Below are 24,370 nucleotides of genomic sequence, written 5' to 3'. Positions count from 1 at the left end.
TATGTTGAGGAATGAGATGGCTGAGATAACGGATCAGATTGAGAGTGTGTTCGTTGCAGGATCCTATCATTTCATCAATTACGTGAGGCAATGGAGAGGGACATCAATGAGATAAATGCATTCAAACAGCATCTCCCAGCTATCATGCTGCTTTTGTGACAATTCCATGTTCATCAGAGCAGGAGGATATCAGCTTTAGATCACCATCCCTGAATGATAAGGATCCAACCCTTGGCTTAATGGGAACTTGGACTAATATAAATGCCTGCCTGCACATCGCTCCACTTCCCTCATCTGAGGTCTCTTCTCAGTACCGTCACACTGGGAGAGCAGGACATGTTACAGACCACAACAATGGAAGAAAACAATGACAACAGTTTCCTTGTGGGGTCCCACCTCTGAGACAATCATGCAAAGTCTCCCAATTTTCCAGTTTGTCAGCTGGTGTCCATCAAATAACAAAGACGGCTGAAAGGATGTAATCTGGGGAGCATAATCTATGCAATCAGCCTACTCAGAGTCTGGTTTATAACTGATCGATTGGCTTTTAAAGACAAAAGTATCATTCAAAGTTACTGCTCGAGTGAGTGCTGTTTGGCCAGTGGGCATTCGAGCAACATCCAGCTTAATTGTAATTCTCCGTAAAAAGTATACAGATACTGATAGAATGTCCAGTATATATGCAGTAAGAGGATCAAAACTAGAGGGAAGGAGGAAATCAAAAAGGGAGCATTTTTGTTGGAGAAAGTCCATATTTCACACTTCACATTTGCCAGAGTTCAAGTTGGAACAAAAAGGGGATGGTTTTCACCATCATTAAATGAAATGTGGAAAGTTCCAACTTGTCAAAACAACAGATGAGGGAAATCAAATGTAGTGAGCTTTGAATAAGGAGTTAATGCATATTGCTCACTACAAAGCCCATGTTGATTTTATTAAATAATTCACTTTCTTTGTTGCAGTCCTCCTCAGTACTGACTGGTTCACCAATTTGATGTCTTCTGCAAATTTAGAAATTGTGATTATGATTCCAAAGTCCAAACTTAATGTAAATTATGAACAGCCGTGGTCCCAACACTGATCCTTGTGGATCATCTCTCACCTCCTACTACTGAATAACTACCCTTTAGTTCCAATCTCTGCTTTCCATTTTGAAGGCGGCTAACAATTTTGTCACCTGACTCCACATTCTCTTATCTTATTCATTAGTCTATTATGGGACACCTTAGCAAAGGTGTTTCAAAATCCAGATAAATTACATCTAATTTAGAATTACCATGTCTTCTATCTTACTTCCTCAAAAAACTTCATTAAGGTTAGACGAGCAAGATCTTTATGTTGTAATCCATGCTGGCTAATAATTATAGCTTTCCTTTCTAAATGTTCTTCAACTCTCAGCTTTGGTCAGGATTCCATTATTTTTCCTCCCATTTGTAACAGATTAACTGGTCTATAATTCCCAAGTCATGTTCTCTCCCCCTTCATAAATATAGGAATTATTTTAGCTATCCACCAGTCCTCTGGTATTAAATATTTCTCTAACCAATTATTAAAATGTGCGTGTCGTCACGTCACTGCTATATTCTGTGATGGAAAGGGTATTATTTTGATATTTTAGGGGTTTGTGTTTTGCTGGGAAGCAGGCTTGGGTTCAGTTGTTGTGCCTGTGTCCGTGACTAATTTAGTTAAGCTGGGGACTGAGTATCTACAAAGTGAGGACATCACAGGGGCTAGGTGTGGAAGGCAGACATTTGAAGTGAATAAGATGCAGAAATTAGGAGGAAAAAAACGTTTGTTGTATTGAGTTGTTAAATTTCAAAGGGAAGTAAAAAGGGGTTTACAACTTGGAAAAGATCATAAATAAATATTGCAAGGTTATTAAACTTTATTTTACTAAAAGTGGCGATCATAGAAAAACATAAAAGTTGCTTATATTCTGGGAGAGGAGGATAAGGACAATGGGAAAATACAAAAGAGAAAGTACACTTGGAGAGAGATGAGAGAGCTATGTTGGAAGTGGCCACATGAGACCTCTGGGGCAGAACTGCAAGTGAAGAAAGTGAGTAGCCTTCAGCCAACCCAGGAAAGCGCCTGTTTTTCAGACAAAAGTGTTTTGCTTTGAAGTTCTTTTGACTTTCTGCAGCAGAGGTGGAAGAGAGACAGAAGCTTGTGACATTGTTCCCCTACAATAACATTGTAGTTTGTGACATTGTTCCCCATCATCGTTCCCCTACAATACAATGTTTTGTAATATTACTGGAATTGTTTTGTAGATTAAATATCTGTAAGGGACTGTTGCCGACAAGGTATTTATTTGAGAGTCTAACCAAGAGGAGTCTTTTTGGAGGAATGTTCTGTAAGACTAATTTTAACTGTGTAAATGTAATTTTGTGTGTTTAAGCTTTCTTTTAATATTTAAAATCTCCAAAATACTGAAATTTGTGGATCCTTACTTTAGTACACATACCTTCACATTATAAATTTTTTTTAAAAATTGTTGTGATAGCTTGTCAAGTTTCCATTTATGATTTGGTTTGCACACCACTTGCCACCTGCCAGATCATAGCAAATCTTTTAAAATGTGCGATGCAATCCACTTGGACCAAGGTTTTTATCCTGAGTTTACTTGGTTTATTTAATATATCTAATTTTTATTTTAAATCCATTTATCTTATTCGCCTCATCACCCATCCCATTATTCAACCTCATGTCGACCTGCTCTACCTTCCTGATAAATACGAAAATATAATCATTTTTCTATCATTACCTGTGGTATTTATCCTGTTCATCCCTTAATGGTCATATTCCCATCACAACATGGTTCTTGAAAAATATTTTACTATTTTGTTTAATGTTCCTTAATTTAATTTTGTTGTTCCTCTTTCCCTTCTGAATTGTTTTTTGACTTCTCTCCCAGTTTCTTGATATTTCATTAAGCCAAACCCTTCCAAATCTGGTTGGAGAATTTGGTGTAATATTAAACCTCCCCGCATAATATTTTGCTATGCTTTCAGAATCAGGAAAGTTATTGAAAAACAAAGAAATTTGATACTTCACAACACAAAATCGTTTAGCCTCCAAATTGATTTATCAATGTTCCTGGAGCAGAAATATTGAGCAGCTGATTGCCTAAGGGTGCAAAGGGGTCTATGGAATGCAAGTCTGGAAAATGCTCTTCATATCCCATGTGAATTTTTCATTTACGTAAGAAAACACAAAGTTACTCAAGAGTTACAAATACATTGTTCATTGCAGCTAAGTGCTGAGTGCATTGCCCTGGTTAAAATGGACAAGTAGCACTGCATCTTAACTAATCAATGATCAGGTCAACCCCATTTCACAAATCATGGTTTGGACAATTTTAGAAATCTCCTTTAAGAAAATGGTTAAATCTTTGGGACAATAATTATGTGCCACAATCAAGCAGAGAACATGGAACGGTTGATTTTCTATCCTGACTGATCCAAACCCAAAGAGATATATTTCTTTTACATGGTAACAGACCTATGCTTAGTCAATAACTCATTTAAACCAGTTTTCCAAGTGAATTTTTCAAAACAATTTCAATCTTTTGAAGAGGGAGCACAAATTTTCACTCAAAGTCCTCCAAACAGACAGATAATCCGTCTTCATCGAATCATAGAAAAGTTATGGCACACAGAGAGACCACTTGGCCCACTGTCTCTGCGCTAGCCAAAAAACGAGCCAGCCAACTTAATCCCACTTTACAGCATTTGGTCTGTAGTAGCCCTGAATGTTACAGCACTTCTGGTGCACATCCAGACATCTTTTCAAGGAGTTTAAGGCTTCTGTCTCTCCTATCCTTTCAGGATCCCTACAACCCTCTGGGTTAAAATATTTTTCCTCATCTCTTCTCTAATATTTCTACCAATCAACTTAAACCTATCCCCCCCCCACCCCAAGAGACTGAGTGAGCTCTTTGCCAATAGGCCCTTCTCCTTCACTTAATCCAGGCCCCTTACAATATGGTACACCTCAATCAAATCTCCCCTCAGCCTCCTTTGTTTCAAGGAGAACCACCCCAGCCCATTCCATCTTTCCTCATAACTGTGTTTTTCAAGTCCTGACAACATCCTCAAATATCCTCTGTACCCTCTCTAAAATTACATCCTTTCTGTAATAAGGTAAGCAGTCCAAAGATGTGTGGGTTAGGTTGATTGGCCAGGTTAAAAAAATTGCCCCTTAGAGTCCTGGGATGCGTAGGTTAGAGGGTAAAATATGTGGGGGTAGGGCCTGGGTGGGATTGTGGTCGGTGCAGACTCGATGGGCCGAATGGCCTCCTTCTGCACTGTAGGGTTTCTATGATTTCTATGATTCTATGATCTGCACATAGTACTCAATGATTTGTATGTGTCCAGCATAATCTCCCTGCTCTTGTATCTATGCCTTGGCTAAGAAAGAAAGGATTCCACACGGTTTCTTAACCTTATTGAACTTCCAATAATCTGTGCACATTCATTCCAAAGTCCCTCACTTTCTCTACCCTCTCAGAATCCTCCCATTTATTGTGTATTCCTTTGTCTTATTTACCCACCCAAATGCATCACTTCACACTTCCTCGGGTTGCATTTCATTTGCCAATTTTTTGCTCACCTTACCAATTGATTTATATCTTCTTGCAGTCTACAGCACTCCTCTATGCTACCAAGCACGTGGCCAATTTGTGTGTTATTTTAGTGATGCTCATTGAGGAATAAAGATTGGGCAGTATCCACTGGGAAAACTCTTTCGCGAAAGTGACATGGGATCCTTTACGTCTACTGAAGAGAGCAGAAGGGGCCTCTGTTCAATATCTCATCCAAAAGACAGCACCTCCAACATAGTCAGCCTAGATCGTTTGTTCTCATCCCTGAAGTGGAACTTGAACCTACAACCTTGTGACTCAGAGGTGAGAGCGTTATCACTGAAACATGACATCAACTGAAAGCTCAACTGAACAATGGGTTTTGAAGAGGCATAATGACTACAGACATTTGAGGGAAGGGATTGTCTACTTGGTCTGAAAATCCAAATGCTACTTTGTCTTTCCCCTCTCCAAAACGAGATATTGAGAAGTGCTTATAATTAAAGTGTATTTAAAATTAAAAACTAAAAAGATTAAAGAGAATCTCCCACAAGCTTAGCTCTGTTTGTGCAATAACTATAATCTCCCCACTCAGCTTGTCCTGTACTGATGTTTAATGTCTCTGCAATACAGATGAAGGAATGCTGGACACACTTACAGCATAAATTGCAAATTCTCTATGTATTGATTTGTCCTCATGTCACAGGCTTATAACCAGAACTGTTCAATTCAGTGATCAAACATCACCTAAGCAACTAAGTTGTTTAATACAATCCCCACAGAGCAGAAGGCGGCCATTCAGCCCATCAAATCTGCGCCAACTCTCTGAAAGAGCATTTTACCTATTTCTGTAATCCCACATTTACCCTGTTAATGGCCCTAACGTACACATCTTGGGACACTTAAGGGGCAATTTTACCACGGTCAGTCCACCGAACCTGCACACCTTTGGAGTGCAGGAGGAAACCGGAGCACCCAGAGCAAACACACGCAGACACAGAGAGAACGTGCAAACTGCACACAGACGGTGACCCAAGGCCAGAATTGAACCTGGGACCTTGGCACTGTGAGGCAGCAGTGCTCACCACTGTGCCACCCTGCATGAGCAGTGCTGTCGCTTGCCCAGTCCTGTTCATACTCTGCCCCCTTGCCGTGCTGCTCACTGGCTGCTGCAAACCACCTCGCTCTCCCAGTTGTTGCTATTTACACTACTAGCAATTCATACTCACAACCACCTTATAGTTACCAATCCTTCTGGGCACTATAATATTTCAGCATTATTGCCTTATATATATTGGTCCCCCAGCACCTGGTTAATGGTCACAGGGTGAACTGTATCAGTCTCCCTGGCAGTGGTGATGCCCAGTTATTTCAGGATAAAAGATTTTTTATAATTTTAGTGTGTTCATGAATTCAGAGTAATATCATCAAAATAACATCTCAATTGATGCGTGGCAAACATGGCATCTATCACGTCAGAATTATTGACAAAATTCTAGTGCAGGAAGTTGCACAGCAAAAGTTTGTGAACAGGTTTTCAGTCTGGGAAATAGTATACAACAATGTTTATCCCTGTCAGCAGAGTTTACTGACTGCCATTTGGATTGTTTCCAACTGGACTAACGTGACACTAATCCAGAGAATATTCTGTATATCTGCTTCAACTTTTCTATGGGTCTGCTGTATTTTAATAATTTAGAGTTCTTCAGACGTTACAGGCAGTTCACCTACATTGCGCAAGAAGTGCGCCCCCTGCAGATGTGGCATCACCAAACTCAATTTTAAAAACTCACTTCCAATTGCACGAATAAAAAACACCAAACGAATTAACGTTTTTGGAGTTCGTCTTTTCAGGTATCAGCAGCAGAGCGAAAGTTCAAAATAGTGACACAAAAACTCAAGCTAACTTCAATTAAACCCAGGCCTGGTGGCACAGTGATTAGCACTGCTGCCTCACAGTGCCCAGCACTGCTGCCTCACAGCACCAGGGACCCGGGTTCAATTCCCGGCTTGGGTAACTGCGTGTGGAGTTTGCACATTCTGCGTGGGTTTCCTCCGGGTGCTCCGGTTTCCTTCCACAGTCAGAAAGACGTGCCGGTTCGGTGCATTGACCCGAACAGGCGCCGAAGTGTGGTGACTTGGGGAGTTTCGCAGTAACTTCACTGCAGTGTTAATGTAAGCCTTACTTGTGACTAATAAATAAACTTTAACTTGAAGGAGCAAACAAGGATTACACAGATCTCCAAAAGCATGAAGTTAGTGATCATGCAGAAACTAAAAATTAACAGGGCCATGTGCGCTTGTGATCATGTGGCAGATGCAGATATCATCCAACACATTCTCCATCTTCACTTTGCTGGTCACTACCATTCTGCAACTAAATAAAACATTTGTAAATACACAAGTTATGCTGTGATAAGCTTCACACAAGGATACCTCAGGTATTCTGACCCACTGTGTCATAATTTGTTGGCAAAACAATGGTGTTTAATGTGCACACAATTAGTTTATGTGCAAATCGTAATTTTTGATGAAGAAATACTCCATATCCACAAACTAATGAAAATGGGATTTGACTGTCCCCCCTGCGCGAGTTATTACTGCAATTGCACAGTAATTACTAATTAAGCTGGTCACAAAGCTAGGGCAGCGACTCAAACACTCCAATAAGAAAGGAAACAACTGAAACTGCGGACTGTCATTCCTGAAGTAGAGAGATTTTAATTATTACTTTTACTATTTGTCTCTACCTTAATCTCTTTCCACCTACCTGTCCTTTCTGTACCTGAATTGCCTTCTCTGTAATTCCTCTATCTCTTTCCCAATCCTCAAATGTCATTGGTTAAGGAAATAGACTCTCATTCACCAGCTCCCAGACATCACCACACCAAAACCACTTGCGCTTCTAGCCATTTGCAGCACAAAGGGTTCAAATTAAAAGATGAGGGGGAATAGACTCACTAACAGAGCCTGCAAGAGGCCTTACCCATGAAAATTCTAGTCATTAACTTCACAAAAACACAATGGGAAGTGACCCCTTTTATTTTCTTCCTTTTCTGAGTTGGTGCAGGTTCACTGCAGTGGTGGTGGTGGGGGGGGGGGGGGGGGGGGGAGAAGTACGCTGAAGAATAAGCAGCTAGTTGATCAGCTCCCCAAAGCATGGTTTTGATTCTCTTCCCTCATTGTCTAAGAATCTGCTCCATTAATGACCAATTCCACTCTGTTGAAGCTTCACCGTTCACCTCTCCTCACTCAAAAGTGCCTCTCAGCTCTTACTTCCTCATCGGAAAAAATGATTTCTATTGACACGCACAGTATTTGCCAAACTAAAATTACCATGTGAATAAAAGGTGTTTTGTCTGGGTTTTGAGGAAACAATACAAAACCTATGTTTGCAAATGCAAAATGTTGGGCCTTAGTTTATTTTCATACAACAGATCTGATGGACAATTACTTTTTTTAAACAAAGTGCATCACACAATAACTGTGGATTAAACTCCTTCTTTATAGGTTTACATTCTGATTGGCTTTAACAATTGCTATTTATTCAGTTGAACATACAGATTTATTTGAAAGCTATCACTAGATTGGTAGTGCTAAATTTTCTACCCCATCTAAATAAGAAACAAGCAGTCCTCTGCATTCCCAACTCTACCTCTGTTACTGCTGCCAGATCCCGTAACTCCAGTGCTACCAGATCCCAGACCCACCCCCACACACTCACTTCTCCAACAACTGTCAAGTACTAACAGACCTCATGACTCCACCATGCTGTCTGATCGCAGCACTTTCACCCGGCAGACCAAAGAATTCCTAATGCCCTCCGGTTGGGAGCTGACACAAGCAATCACAAGGATCAAAGGTCTTTTGGTGCATTTCCAGATGCGCCAATGTAACAAAACCTAAAAGCAATCAGTGGGTGATTGATATATGGATGAGCAGGACAGAGTCAAGCTGCTGATGTATCCAAATGCTTGAAAGACATTATCTTTTGCTCATGTTGCATCTACAGCACCATAACAAATTTGTCACTGGTCAGGCAAGGTCTTCTTAAAAGGGTTTTGCACTTTTGCTGTTCAAATGCAGAAAGCTAGTGAATCAAAACATACCAGTTGTGCACACAAGCATAGAACAGAATTAATGAATGGAAATGTCATGGAATATTTATTGAAAGTAACTACCTCAAAATGCAAAGCACAAGAGACTGAACACAAATGCTAACTTGTCTCCTGGAAGCTCATCAAGAATATGGGCAATGTGGCAGTAGGCATAAGCAGCAATGGTTGTTCTCAAGAAACCAGAAAATGCTCTTTTACATGTAATAGATCTAGAAAGGAAGACTCAGACCACAACAAAATATACCTGGAAGAAACAAATTTCAAAATAGTCCAAATGTACTACAGTCAGGTCTATGTTTGAAAAAAGACCTCTTTCAACATGTAAGCATTGAAACTCATCTCCAAACTCCGTGGCCTGGGCCTCTGCACCTCCCTTGCGACTGAATCCTGAACTTTCTAACTCACAGAGCATAATCAGTAAGGATAGGCAGCAACACCACCTCCACAATCATCCTCAACACCGGTGCCCCACAAGGCTGTGTTCTCAGCACTCTACTATACTCCTTATACACCTATGACTGTGTGGCCAAATTCCCCTCCAATTCGATTTTCAAGTTTGCTGACAACACCACCGTAGTGGGTCGGATTTCAAACAATGACGAGACAGAGTACAGGAATAGAACATAGAACAGTACAGCACAGAACAGGCCCTTCGGCCCACGATGTTGTGCCGAGCTTTATCTGAAACCAAGATCAAGCTATCCCACTCCCTATCATCCTGGTGTGCTCCATGTGCCTATCCAATAACCGCTTAAATGTTTCTAAAGTGTCTGACTCCACTATCACTGCAGGCAGTCCATTCCACACCCCAACCACTCTCTGCGTAAAGAACCTACCTCTGATATCCGTCCTGTATCTCCCACCACGAACCCTATAGTTATGCCCCCTTGTAATAGCTCCAACCACCCGAGGAAATAGTCTTTGAACGTTCACTCTATCTATCCCCTTTATCATTTTATACACCTCTATTAAGTCTCCCCTCAGCCTCCTCCGCTCCAGAGAGAACAGCCCCAGCTCCCTCAACCTTTCCTCATATGACCTACCCTCCAAACCAGGCAGCATCCTGGTAAATCTCTTCTGCACTCTTTCCAGCGCTTCAACATCCTTCTTATAATGAGGTGACCAGAACTGCACACAATATTCCAAATGTGGTCTCACCAAGGTCCTGTACAGTTGCAGCATAACCCCACGGCTCTTAAACTCCAACCCCCTGTTAATAAAAGCTAACACACTATAGGCCTTCTTCACAGCTCTATCCACTTGACTGGCAACCTTTAGAGATCTGTGGATATGGACCCCAAGATCTCTCTGTTCCTCCACAGTCTTCAGAACCCTACCTTTGACCCTGTAATCCACATTTAAATTAGTCCTACCAAAATGAATCACCTCACATTTATCAGGGTTAAACTCCATTTGCCATTTTTCAGCCCAGCTTTGCATCCTATCTATGTCTCTTTGCAGCCTACAACAGCCCTCCACCTCATCCACTACTCCACCAATCTTGGTGTCATCAGCAAATTTACTGATCCACCCTTCAGCCCCCTCCTCTAAGTCATTAATAAAAATCACAAAGAGCAGAGGACCAAGCACTGATCCCTGCGGCACACCGCTAGCAACCTGCCTCCAATCCGAAAATTTTCCATCGACCACCACCCTCTGTCTTCGGTCAGACAGCCAGTTACCTATCCAATCGGCCAACTTTCCCTCTATCCCACACCTCCTCACTTTCATCATAAGCCGACCATGGGGGACCTTATCAAACGCCTTACTAAAATCCATGTATATGACATCAACTGCCCTACCTTCATCAACACACTTAGTTACCTCCTCAAAAAATTCTATCAAATTTGTGAGGCACGACTTGCCCTTCACGAATCCGTGCTGACTATCTCGGATTAATCCGCATCTTTCTAAATGGTCGTAAATCCCATCCCTAAGGACCCTTTCCATCAATTTACCAACCACCGAAGTAAGACTAACCGGTCTATAATTACCAGGGTCATTTCTATTCCCTTTCTTAAACAGAGGAACAACATTCGCCATTCTCCAGTCCTCTGGCACCATCCCCGTGGACAGCGAGGACCCAAAGATCAACGCCAAAGGCTCTGCAATCTCATCCCTTGCCTCCCACAGAATCCTAGGATACATTTCATCAGGCCCAGGGGACTTATCGACCTTCAGTTTATTCAAAACTGCCAAGACATCCTCCCTCCGAACATCTATTTCCTCCAGCCTATTAGCCTGTAACACCTTCTCTTCCTCAAAAACATGGCCCCTCTCCTTGGTGAACACTGAAGAAAAGTATTCATTCATCACCTCGCCTATCTCTACTGACTCCATACACAAGTTCCCACTACTGTCCTTGACCGGCCCTAACCTCACCCTGGTCATTCTTTTATGAGATAAAGAATCTGGTGAACTGGTGCGGCAACAATAATCTCTCCCCCAGTGTCAACAAAATGAAGGAGATGGTCATCGACTTCAGGAAGCGTAAAGGAGAATATGCCACTGTCTACATCAACGGGCACAAAGTAGAAAGGGTCGAAAGCTTCAAGTTTTTAGGTGTCCAGATCACCAACAACCTGTCCTGGTCCCCCCATGTCAACACTATAGTTAAGAAAGCCCACCAATGCCTCTACTTTCGCAGAAGACTAAAGAAATTTGGCATGTCAGCTACGACTCTCACCAATTTTTACCGATGCACCATAGAAAGCATTCTCTCGTTGTATCACAGCTTGGTATGGCTCCTGCTCTGCCCAAGACTGCAAGAAACTACAAAAGGTCGTGAATGTAGCCCAATCCATCACGCAAACCAGCCTCCCATCCATCGACTTTGCCTACACTTCCCGCTGCCTCGGCAAAGCAGCCAGCATAATTAAGGGCCCCACGCACCCCAGATATTCTCTCTTCCGCCTTCTTCCTTCGGGAAAAAGATACAAAAGTCTGAGGTCACGTACCAACCGACTCAAGAACAGCTTCTTCCCTGCTGCGGTCAGACTTTTAAATGGACTTATCTTGCATTAAGTTGATCTTTCTCTACACCCTAGCTATGACTGTAACACTACATTCTGCACTCTCTCATTTCCTTCTCTATGAATGGTATGTTTTGTCTGTATAGCGCACAAGAAACAATACTTTTCACTATGTTAATACATGTGACAATAATAAATCAAATCAAAAAGGTGAAGCTGTTGCAGAACACGGCATAGTAAGATTTAAACTGGGACTGAAAAAGAACATACTGCGAAAAGAAAAGACTTTACTGGAATGATGAGTTCTGTATGAAAAACACACAAAATATGAAACGAATTAAATACTTGGATAATGCACAAATTCCAAAGGAACATCCTTCAGAATCAATAATAAATCTCTTTGCTGTCCTGATCAACATCAAAGGAACTCGTTGTGCATACTTACAAATGATATTATTCTTGGTATCTGCAAAATATTCTTAAGAAAATTTCTTACTGCACAAGAGTAACCAATTAAACAGGATGCTGAGCTAACCTAATTTTCCTTCAGGTGCGCCAACAAGTGCACTATTGCCCCAAAGAGGACACTTGCTTCCATATGTTTCAACTGTCAATCAATAAATGTTTAAACCTATAGATTTGGAATGAGTTGTCTTTTGATGAACCCTCCCTTACAGTGGAGAATGCTCAGATTTTCATTAAGTACCTCAAACAAAATTGTTGATGCTGACATATATGTAACTAGAGACACAGCCCCACATGATACTAATCGATCAATATGGATCGTGTTGCCAGATTCCAATTAAGGGACTATAATTAATGATAGCCAAATAAAAAATGTTGCAGAGCTACAACCTAATAGCAATGTCTGCTAAGACAGGAAAACTTTTGATAGTTAATCAATATTTCTAATCTTAAAAAAGAACATTTTAGATTATTCTGAAACTTGAACAAAAAGAGGTACATTTCTGAATTTTAAGATTTTAAATGGACTGTATCATTGAGAAAATCCAATGGTTTCAATGGCAATGATGTCCTATATTCCTGATTGGTTATCCAGTGTTTTCATTGAGCAAAGAGCGTCAGGTTAGATATTCTTCATTTCTTTGAACACTTGTTCAGAAATCAAGTTGGAAGAATGTTGTTTCTAGCTAGAACATTTGAAACATTATTTTACGCAGTTTGATAGGCCATGTAATTGTCAAAATTAATCAGAGCACTTAACCAGTGGGAAAAATGTTTGGAGGAAGATGGCAATATCCAGATATTGAACACCTCACGTCACAAGGTGTAGGATCTGTACATTTCATGTCGAACATAAAAGAAATCCATTGACGTGAATCATAAAACTCGGGTTACTCCACTTCAGTTCACTGGAGATCTAAACTCCATTGAAAATTCACTTTGGAAGACTTGCATCCAAAGACCCAGCCACTTTGTACAAAATAGATTCTAAAAACACTTTTTAAAAGGATCCCATTTTTATGAATTGTGCTAGAGTACTTTGCAGTATCAGACTGTTTTGATGTAAAGGTAAAATTACCATAGTCCCAGATGACCATTGGCTGCTCTCCCCTTTTGAGGGAAGAGCTGACCAATGGTGATTTTAACCTGAGGATCAGCACACCACAGGCGAGGGGCAAGGTTGAGAAGATAGGGCCTTCGTGAATAACCTCAAACCCGTGCTGGCTGTCATCCAGCCAACGAGCACAGAGTGAGCTAATTTGGAGATATGACTGGTTTACGGAAACTTTCCCTTCATTGTCAATACAGGACAAAACAAAAACAATTTCCATTTCAACTTGCACCCGAAAGCAGTGCAAGTAGTTTGCTCAAGATTGAGTTGGGGAAATTCTTCCATTTTTAAAAAAATCAAAATTTAGCACTCAAATTTGCCCGTTTGAAGAGAATTCCTGCTCAGGGAGATTACAGCTTGCTAAAATTCACATTTAGAAATTCAGGCACAGGTTTTGAAAAAAATTACAAAGAATTGCTCTCATATGTATAATCTAATACTTCAGCTACAGTGTGTTGTGATCCTGCAGTACATTTCAGGCTGTTTAATTAACTTTGGAAACTGTTCACGAAACCGCGTCGCGTGCTGGATTTTTTCACTGGGAAGATTTATGGGTTGGAATGTAAAAGTGACAGCTTTCACATAGCAGAGTTCTGGGAGCAGTTTAAGCATTTCTGAAAGACAATTATTTAAGAAAAGCATGTTCAACTACCATAACCCTTTTATGATCTCTCATCAATCTAGTCAAGGAGGTTTTCCCATCTTAAGTGACGAAGCAGATCAAATTATTTTGATTTCGTGTGTGGAAAGCCATCATAGATTAAAATTCACCAATGTAAAACAATAGATGACATTAGTTTAATAAATGCACTTGAGCTTACAAAATCTGAAATTATACGGAAAGGAATAGCTTAAAGGAATAATCTTGCTTTATCAGTGTTTTGTTCAGGTCAGTGTGCTCAGTGCATCTATAATGTGTTTGCTGATTCATTAGCCTCCATTCAAAGGTTTAAAAAAGAGCAACCCCTGTTGCATCCAACAAATCTCACTGTGCTCAATTTAGTTTTAACATATAAATAAAATCAATTAGAATTATTTCAAATATAAAATGCTGACATTTATGAGGCCACGTCAGCTGTGGTTCAGTTCATAGTACTTTTGCACCAGGTTGTGGATTCAAGTCCCGTTAGGACTTCAGCGCAATGATCTAGGTTGGCACTCCAGTAAATGACTGAGGGAGTGCTGCAGTGGCAGAGGTGCCACCTTTCAGATGAGATCCCACATTTGTCACATTACAATAGTGACTTCACATCACGAGTATATTATTTCCATCAACCATTAAGTGGTCATGAAAAGCACTGTACATATGCAAGTTTTTCTTTATGGGACAAATCCAACAAACAAGGAAAACCACATGATTCACTTTTGATCAATATTCAAGGATAATTTAAGAGTCTAATAATTTAATATTTTACTAGTGTTCAATTTCTTACACTATATAAAGCAGATTGATGCTGAGAAAATAAGACCAACCAACACCCATGTTTTCACAAAGACTAACCTAATATACCTCAAGTTAACATACTTAAAAAAAACTCTAACAACCTACACAATCCAATATAAAAGTCAAGCTTCTTAATCAATTCAGTACCTGTAATCACATCAAATGGAACACAAGATATGTTCTTAGCTGCGTGAGGAAGGTACAAAGCTTCTTATGGATGCTTTGGTCAAAATAAGCATGACAAGAGGGTTGGACTTGGAAAGGTTTAAATTAAATTTTTACTTTTATTGCCATCAGGAGTCTTTTCCCGAAAACTTTATTACATACCATCTGTGAAGTATCCAAAGAAAGTATGGTTCGTTTTTCATCTGTGGGACACTCCAGAGCATCGGAAACACTTGTCCCTCCTGCAAGTAAAGGAAATTAAATGACTGATTTTATAGTGGTTTTGCTTTTCTTTGTTTTACAAACACTTAACACTGATGGTCTCCAGACAACTCACGCAGATGTGCTCAGCAGGACATGGACTGCCATTCAGACTGTGATAATATTAGGGAAGTGTTGACAGAACTGCACATTGAATTACTTGTGATATATGCAAAGTATTGGTGTTATTCAACATTTAATACAAGAGATCACTGCAAAAACAGATGTCACGAAGTATGCAAAGAACATTGAACTTTCAATTTATATCACTCAACTCAAAGGACAAGATTTCAACTATAAAAATAAGGCCAGACTATTTATGCACGGAAATAGCAGGCAATATGGAAGCACATCATATTATAGAATGAATATGTGCCATTCAATGGAGCATAGTCAACCTCAGGTTGCTCATCTCTATGGAGAAACACTGAAAATGAACCAACAGCTTTCCCAAATGTTTCAGGAGCTTCAATGCAACTCTACACAGGTACATAGGTTTGTTATTCCACCCATTATACTTTGAAGATGTGGTGGAACAAAGTAGTGGGAAAATCTCCAGGACACTTAAAGAAATTGAGCAGCACTATGCTAAAAACAGGTTTGGTTCCATTATAAAAAGAGTCCTTTTCAGTCTGTCCCAGAGAACTCTGCAAGCCAATATCCAGAATGTAAGCTATCTGCTTACACTGTTGCGTAGCAAGTTAAACTGTATAATTTTGACTGGTTAATGTTATCAGGACCACATGCATGTATTTAGGAGTTCCAAATGTCGACTCTTATCAACCAAAGTCTAATCTCATTTCCCTACAGGAACAATGTATATATTCCACATCAAGCAAAGTAAAGCTCTCATGTATGAATTTCTTAATCTTGGTTTGAATCTGCTGAGCATCATGATCAGTTCTGTCAGACATTCAGCTGACCAAAAAGTAGTGCTTACTTTACTGCAGTATAGTTTCATGGGTCTCTAGCATCACAATCAAACAGCATTTATTCATACATCAGAAAAAGGTTTAGACAGAGTCCTATCCTGATGTCGAAACAGGCACATTTTCAGCAGCAGTCACTGGCCGAGGATCAGGAATGAGGACTGTGATCCATTTTCTCCCTGCCTAATCCAGAAGTGCGAAAGTATGTTCCTATTACCCCAACTGAAATGAGAGGGGAGGACATTAGTGGAGTACTGGCAGAAATCAATTTATTGTGTGATTGTGAAACTGGGATAATCCTAGACATTCTTGTATGCAAGATTTTCTGAAAATGCCAGTGTATAATGTCAGAGATCCAATGCATCTAATTTTCTTCCTTTTGTACAAAATAAAGGTAAATTGCACATCGTTGTCCCGCTTTGTACACTTTCAAGTGAGCTCAAGCAATACAAAACACCACCTATAGACCTCTCCATCCAATATTAGTTTAATTAAATCGGCAACATACATACATTTTAAAATTTAAAAATATACGATTTCAGATTACATAGGTCATTATCTATAATAATGCTCAATTTTTGTCTTTCCAGACTATTTTGGTCAATTTAATGGTCATGTCTGTAGGTGGGTTTATTTGATTGGCACTACCTGGCACATGCAGAGGAGTGGAATGAGTGACTCATGTGCAGCTAGTGAAGAAAACAAAATACAGCAGAAGAGATAGGTGCCCAAAGTTGCCCTAGCTGGTGACCTTGGGCAGGATTCTCCAGCTGTTCAACCTAGTGGGATTCTACCATCCTGCTACAATGAACTGAAATTTGGCTGAGCACCAAACTCTCCGCCCTCTCTGGCAGCGATGGCAGTGTGTGAATGGCCGGAGAATTCCAGTCCTTATTTCTGTGAGGGATGGGGTAGATTAATAGGAGGGATAAGGATGGCAGACAAGGGATGGGGATGGTATCACAGGGATGGATGGAATGGTACGAGTATGGCATAGGAGTGGTGAATGAGATGATTGAATTGGTTAAGTGTGGCAACATGGCAGGGAAAACTACTTGATAAAAATTTTCGAAAGCTATCTGAGCTAATATTGAAAATTCACTAAATTTGAATGAAATGGTTTTAGAAAAGCTGTCAGATGAATTAAAAGAATATATCAGAATGGATTCTATAGGTGAAGAATTGTCTATATCCTATGTGGTTTCTATACAGGCCAATTCCAAAGGGGATGCCATTGCACAAACTGCTCATGTATATACACAACTGCTCAGGAAGCAGCAGTTCTATTACTGCTACAAAACATGAATCCGAAACAAGGACTTTGTCATGAGCAAGACTGGTAGTTTGGAACCTGTTTTGTTTGATGACAGATTTCAAGAGAATTGAGTGTTTAATTCTTGAATAATAGAGTCCATCAGATGTTAACCTCCTTTTTCAACTGAGAAAACAGTTCCCTTTTTCTGTGACTAGAAACACATCATAAGGTCAGACTCTTGACAACGTTTGTGTTTATATTCCTAGGCAAGCTTTTACACATTGACAGCTTTAGGTAGCTTTTCCGGAGAAATTTTGATCCTGTTAAGATCTTTGGCGAAAGAATAACTAGAAATCCTCTATTTAAAGTAGTACTTTTGCAATAAATGTGCTAATGAGACAGCAAATATTTTGTAGGTCTCTGCTAGTTCCTGTGTATACCTTTAGATATGGGCATCCATTCAAAGATTAGCTGAAGTTCTTGAGCAGGTAGGCTTTTTTGTCAATTCTACAGTTTCCCACATATCACTTAAACAATCAGCAAAAAAAGATAAATTATTGGGAGTACCAAGTTTGAAGATTAGGTAGCTTCAAACTTAAATCCTTATCTATCTGGTTCAGAGATAAGTATTCTATCATTTCTGCTGCCAGGTCATTCAATCAAACTATTGGGCTTCGAAGCCAAAACTAGTGAAAAAGGGTATATGTAACAATCATAGATAGTGTCCACATCACATGCATCAATAGAACTGCTACAGAATGCTAGTCTTCCTATCAAATAAATTATGAAATGTGGCGACAAAAGACAACAAATTAACACAGGAATTATTTAACTCTTAGTCAAAACAAACGTTTTTGAAAACAAGAGTTAAATTTTACCCCTCCACACGATGTTTCATGGGTACGGAACGTGACTAAGCCAACCATAACTACATAATGAGAACAGAAGAGTCCAGAAAATATACTAACCAAAACTTCAAACAGTTAATGAAAAATAGATTGCCTACAAGAAGCTGACTGGCTACTTCAGTGTCCAGCGGAGACACAAATCAGATTAATGTAGATTCTGAATAAATTTGAGAGCAGGATTTTTAATTGTGCTTTAAGAATTAGATGCACTTTAATTGAAAACTGTAGTGTTACCCATTGAAACAATTCTTTTTCCATTAATTTCCTCTCCTCCCCTCCTAAATAAATTATTTCTTCATTATTGCACAATTCCAAGGAGCTTTGATTAGGGGTTAGCTTCTAGTATACCCAATGTGATCATTCTTGTTAGCTTAGGTATAATATAGTCAAACTCAATTCTGTCCCCATCTGGTCTCCACACTTGCATATTGACAATAATCAAAACTGCAAACATTGGCTGATTTTATCCTGCTTAACACTATTAACTTAGTAAAATTAGCCACCTTTGCACAAAGCAGTGACTGAACATAACTTTCTTGGTTTATATTAGTTGTTAGCCTCGGCTCAGTGGTAATTCCCTTGTTTCAGAGTCAGCAGATCCTGGTTCAAAGTCCCACTCCAGTGACTGAAGTACATAATTTAGACTGTCACTTCAGTGGTGTGTTAAGGGAATGCAGTGTTAGAGGCAATACTTTTCAAATGATATGTTAAACCAAGATCTGTCTGCCCTCTCAAGTGAATATACAAAAGCTTTGTGGCATTATTTGAAGAAATATATCCTAGCCAAATCAAACAACATGCACCAGTTGATACTCAAGTAGTTCCACATTTTAGTGTTTATATAGAACCTGCCAAATCTTAACATGCCACTTCTCAAATTTGCTCAAAAGCTGGATTCTTTACAAGCTTGCATAAACCTCACCTTTTGTAGGTTTCATTATTAAAAGCTGAACTGATACCAACTTTCAATCTAACCCAGTAGCAGCTTTACTGGTGTGCTGTTATACTCATTACTCCCAAGTGCCTGAAATAAAATCACTGAAAGCACTGCAACCAACAGCAGCAAGTTACTGATCCAAATGAATAGATTGAACACTCTCGCTAATAAAAACAGATGTTATAAACCCACATTTGTTCTGAAATCTCCTGACTTCTTTTATTAGCATTTCCTAAAATAACTAATTGCATTCAAGCAGACACTGATTTTCTTCATTTGCTGACTTCTGAACAAGCTACCTTTCAATGAACAAAACTTTGTAGTTCACTGCTGCATGCTTAAGTTTCACTTCAGACTCAGAGCTCCTGTTTCTATACCCTGCTGTTGGAGCCCAGAAACCCAGTGATACCATAAATCTCTCCAGAGTCTACATTTGCTATTTTCTGCTGTGTTACCCAAGTCACAAGCAAAGGATTAGAAACCAACAACAATAGAACATAGAACATTACAGCGCAGTTCAGGCCCTTCGGCCCTTGACTTTGCGTCGACCTGTGAAACCAATCTAAAGCCCATCTAACCTACACTATTTCAATATCATCCATATGTTTATCCAATGACCATTTAAATGCCCTTAATGTTGGCGAGTCCACTACTGTTGCAGGCAGGGCATTCCATGCCCTTACTACTCTGAGTAAAGAACCTACCTCTGACATCTGTCCTATATCTATCACCCCTCAATTTAAAGCTATGCCCCCTCGTGCTAGTCATCACCATCCGAGGAAAAAGGCTCTCACTGTCCACCCCATCTAATCCTCTGATCATCTTATATGCCTCTATTAAGTCACCTCTTAACCTTCTTCTCTCTAACGAAAACAGCCTCAAGTCCCTCAGCCTTCCCTCATAAAACCTTCCCACCATACCAGGCAACATCCTGGTAAATCTCCTCTGCACCCTTTCCAATGCTTCCACATCCTTCCTATAATGCGGTGACCAGAACTGTACGCAATACTCCAAGTGCGGCTGTACCAGAGTTTTGTTCAGCTGCAACATGACCTCATGGCTCCGAAACTCAATCCCTCTACCAATAAAAGCTAACACACCGTACGCCTTCTTAACAACCCTATCAACCTGGGTGCCAACTTTCAGGGATCTATGCACATGGACACCAAGATCTCTCTGCTCATCCACACTACCAAGTATCTTACCATTAGCCCAGTACTCTGTATTCCTGTTACTCCTTCCAAAGTGAATCACCTCACACTTTTCCGCATTAAACTCCATTTGCTACCTCTCAGCCCAGCTCTGCAGCTTATCTATGTCCCTCTGTAACCTGCAACATCCTTCCACACTGTCCACAACCCCTCCGACTTTAGTGTCATCTGCAAATTTACTAACCCATCCTTCTATGCCCTCATCCAGGTCATTTATAAAAATGGCAAACAGCAGTGGCCCCAAAACAGATCCTTGCGGTACACCACTAGTAACTGAACTCCAGGATGAACATTTCCCATCAACCACCACCCTCTGTCTTCTTACAGCTAGCCAATTTCTGACTCAAACCGCTAAATCACCCTCAATCCCATGCCGCCGTATCTTCTGCAATAGCTTACCGTGGGGAACCTTATCCAACGCTTTACTGAAATCCATATACACCACATCAACTGCTTTACCCTTATCCACCCCTTTGGTCACCTTCTCAAAGAACTCAATAAGGTTTGTGAGGCACGACCTACCCTTCACAAAACCATGTTGACTATCCCTCATCAAATTATTTCTTTCTAGATGATTATAAATCCTAAGTCTTATAATCCTTTCCAAAACTTTGCCCACAACAGAAGTAAGGCTCACCGGTCTATAATTACCAGGGTTGTCTCTACTCCCCTTCTTGAACAAGGGGACAACATTTGCTATCCTCCAGTCTTCTGGCACTATTCCTGTAGATAATGGCGACATAAAGTTCAAAGCCAAAGGCTCTGCAATCGCCTCCCTAGCCTCCCAGAGAATCCTGGGATAAATCCCATCTGGCCCAGGGGACTTATCTATTTTCACACTTTCTAGAATTGCTAACACCTCCTCCTTATGAACCTCAATCCCGTCTAGTCCAATAGCCTGTATCTCAGTATTCTCCTCGACAACATTGTCTCTTTCCTGTGAGAATACTGACGAAAAATATTCATTTAGCACCTCTCCTATCTCTTCAGACTCCATGCACAACTTCCCACTACTGTCCTTGACTGGCCCTAATCTTACCCTAGTCATTCTTTTATTCCTGACATACCTCTAGAAAGCTTTAGGGTTTTCCTTGATCCTACCTGCCAAAGACTTCTCATGTCCCCTCCTGGCTCTTCTTAGCTCTCTCTTTATTTGTAACTCTCAAGCACCCCAACTGAGCCTTCACGTCTCATCTTTACACAAGTCTCCTTCTTTCTATGCACAAGAGTTCAACTTCTTTAGTAAACCACGGTTCCCTCGCTCGACCACTTCCTCCCTGCCTGACAGGTACATACTTATCAGGGACACGCAGTAGCTGTTCCTTGAACAAGCTCCACATTTCAATTGTGCCCATCCTCTGCAGTTTCCTTCCACATCCTATGCATCCTAAATCTCACCTAATCACATCATAATTTCCTTTCCCCCAGCTATAACTCTTGCCCTGCGGTATATACCTATCCCTTCCCATCGCTAAAGTAAACGTAACTGAATTGTGGTCACTATCACCAAAGTGTTCACCTACCTCCAAAACTAACACCTGGTCTGATTCATTACCCAGTACCAAATCCAATGTGGCCTCGCCTCTTGTTGGCCTATCTACATACTGTGTCAGGAAACCCTACTGCGCACATTGGACAAAAACTGACCCATCTAAAGTACTCGAACTATAGCTTTTCCAGTCAATATTTGTAAAGAGCCAAGCTTTTAGCTTAAAATGCAAGTTCACTAATTTAGAATTTACTTTATTTACATGAAACAAATATTACAATTAGATTAAAAATGATATTATGGCCTCTATTAACCTAGGTATAGCTTAAAAGAAAACAAGATCTCATTCAACTGAAATACAAAATACACATTCAAAACATTCTAATTTATGCTTGGATTATAACTTTCATGCAATGGGAAATCTGAATTAGGTCAATATATGTACATAAACAAATATTATCTAGATTTATGTTTTCATGACTCTCTCATGGAATTCATAAAGTATATAAAATGATGAAAAATAAAATTACAGCAACTAAAACTTAGCTTAACACTTTGGATAAGCGTCACTACTAACATTCAAGAAGCCTCACAACAAATTCTATAAAGTCAGATTTTTTGCTACTTTCCTGTAATTAGCTGTAATGGAAAACAACTAAAATTACAATTAATAATCTATGAAGTGAAACTTTACTTCCAATAAATATAAAGTGCCATTCCACATATCTAGAATTCCCATCTACTTTTTTCACTAAAGTGTGTGATCAGGCATTGCCATAACGCTTTTCGCTCTCAATTACAGATATACACTAGCAAAGCTACACTTACTGCCCACTCCTACTTGCTCAGGTATGGCAATGGCCTTTGCTGAACTATTGGGAGCTTGCGTGTTAATTGAGCTTCCATAATGTAGGGAATTTGGGGATTTGGACCTGATGATGTTAAAGGAATGCAGAATACATCCACGATAACATGACAAGATTTGGAAGAAAATTCAAGTGATGGCATTCCCAATATCTTTGTTGCTTTTGTCTTGCTCAGCATTTCAGGAGAAATTAAATGTGATGAATTGTTGCAGTGCATCCTGTGAATAGCAAATCTTGGCAACTAGTCTGCTGGTGGATATTGAGTTCAGTGGGAGAGCTGATCGAGTGAACCGTTTAATTGAATTTCAGCCAACATCACAGATTCATCTATAACATCCCTGGGTTCTGTACTGTTCTACCACCAAGACAAACCATCAGAGATGAAGGTATAGTGCTAAGATTTGGGTAGATATGAATGTGGAGAATCCTTAACATGGGCTCTGGATCCCCATGGTTTCAGATCAAATAATGCCAAAGAATTTTGTTGATTACGACTTACCTCCCATAACTGACAGATCAGTATTCCTCCTTGTTAAACACCAGTTGGCAGCACTGAGGCAAACAAGGTACAAAATACACTGCGAACTCACTATCAAAAGTGGATTGGTTCCACCACCACTGGCTGAATATGTCATGTTGTAAACCACGATGGCATTGAATAGCCTCAGGTGAAAACAACAAACAAAATGGAATAACCTGCTTCACCTCCTCAAATCCAATCATAGAAGAGACCACCAAATAGTCCTTAAGAAAAAAGTATATTTTTTGCAGCGAGATCTTGCTCCCTCAAGTAGTGTAGCACTAGCACACCAAGTTACAGGCCTTAAAACCAAACATCCAATAGGGGATAACAACAGAATTGTGCACCATCACAATCTGTCACTTCAGGGCTCAACATCCCTCATTCCTCCAGATCAATCAAACCAAGATATCAACTTTGGTTCAATGAATAAGTTTACAAAGGCACATCATGAGTAAAAGCAGGCATACCTCAAAATAAGGTGCTACAACATGGGGTTAGCTGCACAAACACTAAAAGGAGATGCATAGAGCCAAATGATTGCAAAACCAAATGGATCAACACAGTGCCTTACCAACTCTAGATGAAAATGGCAGTGCTCTATCAGCCAAAAGAAACTCAATGAAAATCTCAACTTCAACCATTTTAAGGTTTTGCATGAATGCAAGAAACAGGACATGGGTTTGCAAGCACCTTGAACAAAAAAAAACCAATGAATGATTATACTCAGCTTCTTCCTAAGCCTCGTCACCATGGATGTTAGTAGCATCCAGCTGATACAATTCACTATGTAACAGTAAGAAGTTGAGTACACTCAGCTGGGCTCAACAAAAGTTATAGGTTGTGGTAATATTCTGACTGTAATGAAGACTTCCATATTAAAGTTTGCTTGCCAAAGTTTATAGTGCACTTATGCTTCCGGCAACTATGTAGCAATGGCATTGCTGACCAGTGGAACCTATTCACAAAAAAAAAATCAATCTAGCCATAATATAACAATCCTGTCAACCTCCACCCAATCACATTGTAATATTTCTTGCATTAAAGGGTAAAGTCACCATATTCCCAGATGACCATATGCTGCTTTTCCCCTTTGAGGGGGACTTTACTGGTAGTGATTTAATCTGAGGATCA

General features: G+C 40.0%; 1 protein-coding gene across 5 annotated transcripts in view; it reads right to left on the bottom strand.

Moving 5' to 3' along the window:
• agps (alkylglycerone phosphate synthase) overlaps positions 1-24,370 on the bottom strand; it is a 136,870-nt gene that overhangs the window by 67,239 nt on the left and 45,261 nt on the right. For all 5 annotated transcript variants that reach the window (XR_013499550.1, XR_013499551.1, XM_078228480.1 and 2 more), the window contains exon 7: positions 15,023-15,102. Coding sequence is in view for 3 of the 5 variants with exons in the window: in XM_078228480.1 (XP_078084606.1) it covers positions 15,023-15,102 (80 nt within the window). In the remaining 2 variants the exon portion in view is untranslated. The remainder of the gene's footprint in view (positions 1-15,022; positions 15,103-24,370) is intronic.

This window comes from Mustelus asterias, chromosome 14 (genome assembly GCF_964213995.1).
Source record: "Mustelus asterias chromosome 14, sMusAst1.hap1.1, whole genome shotgun sequence".
Lineage (NCBI taxonomy): Eukaryota > Metazoa > Chordata > Chondrichthyes > Carcharhiniformes > Triakidae > Mustelus > Mustelus asterias.
This window is presented reverse-complemented; position numbering and strand designations above follow the sequence as displayed.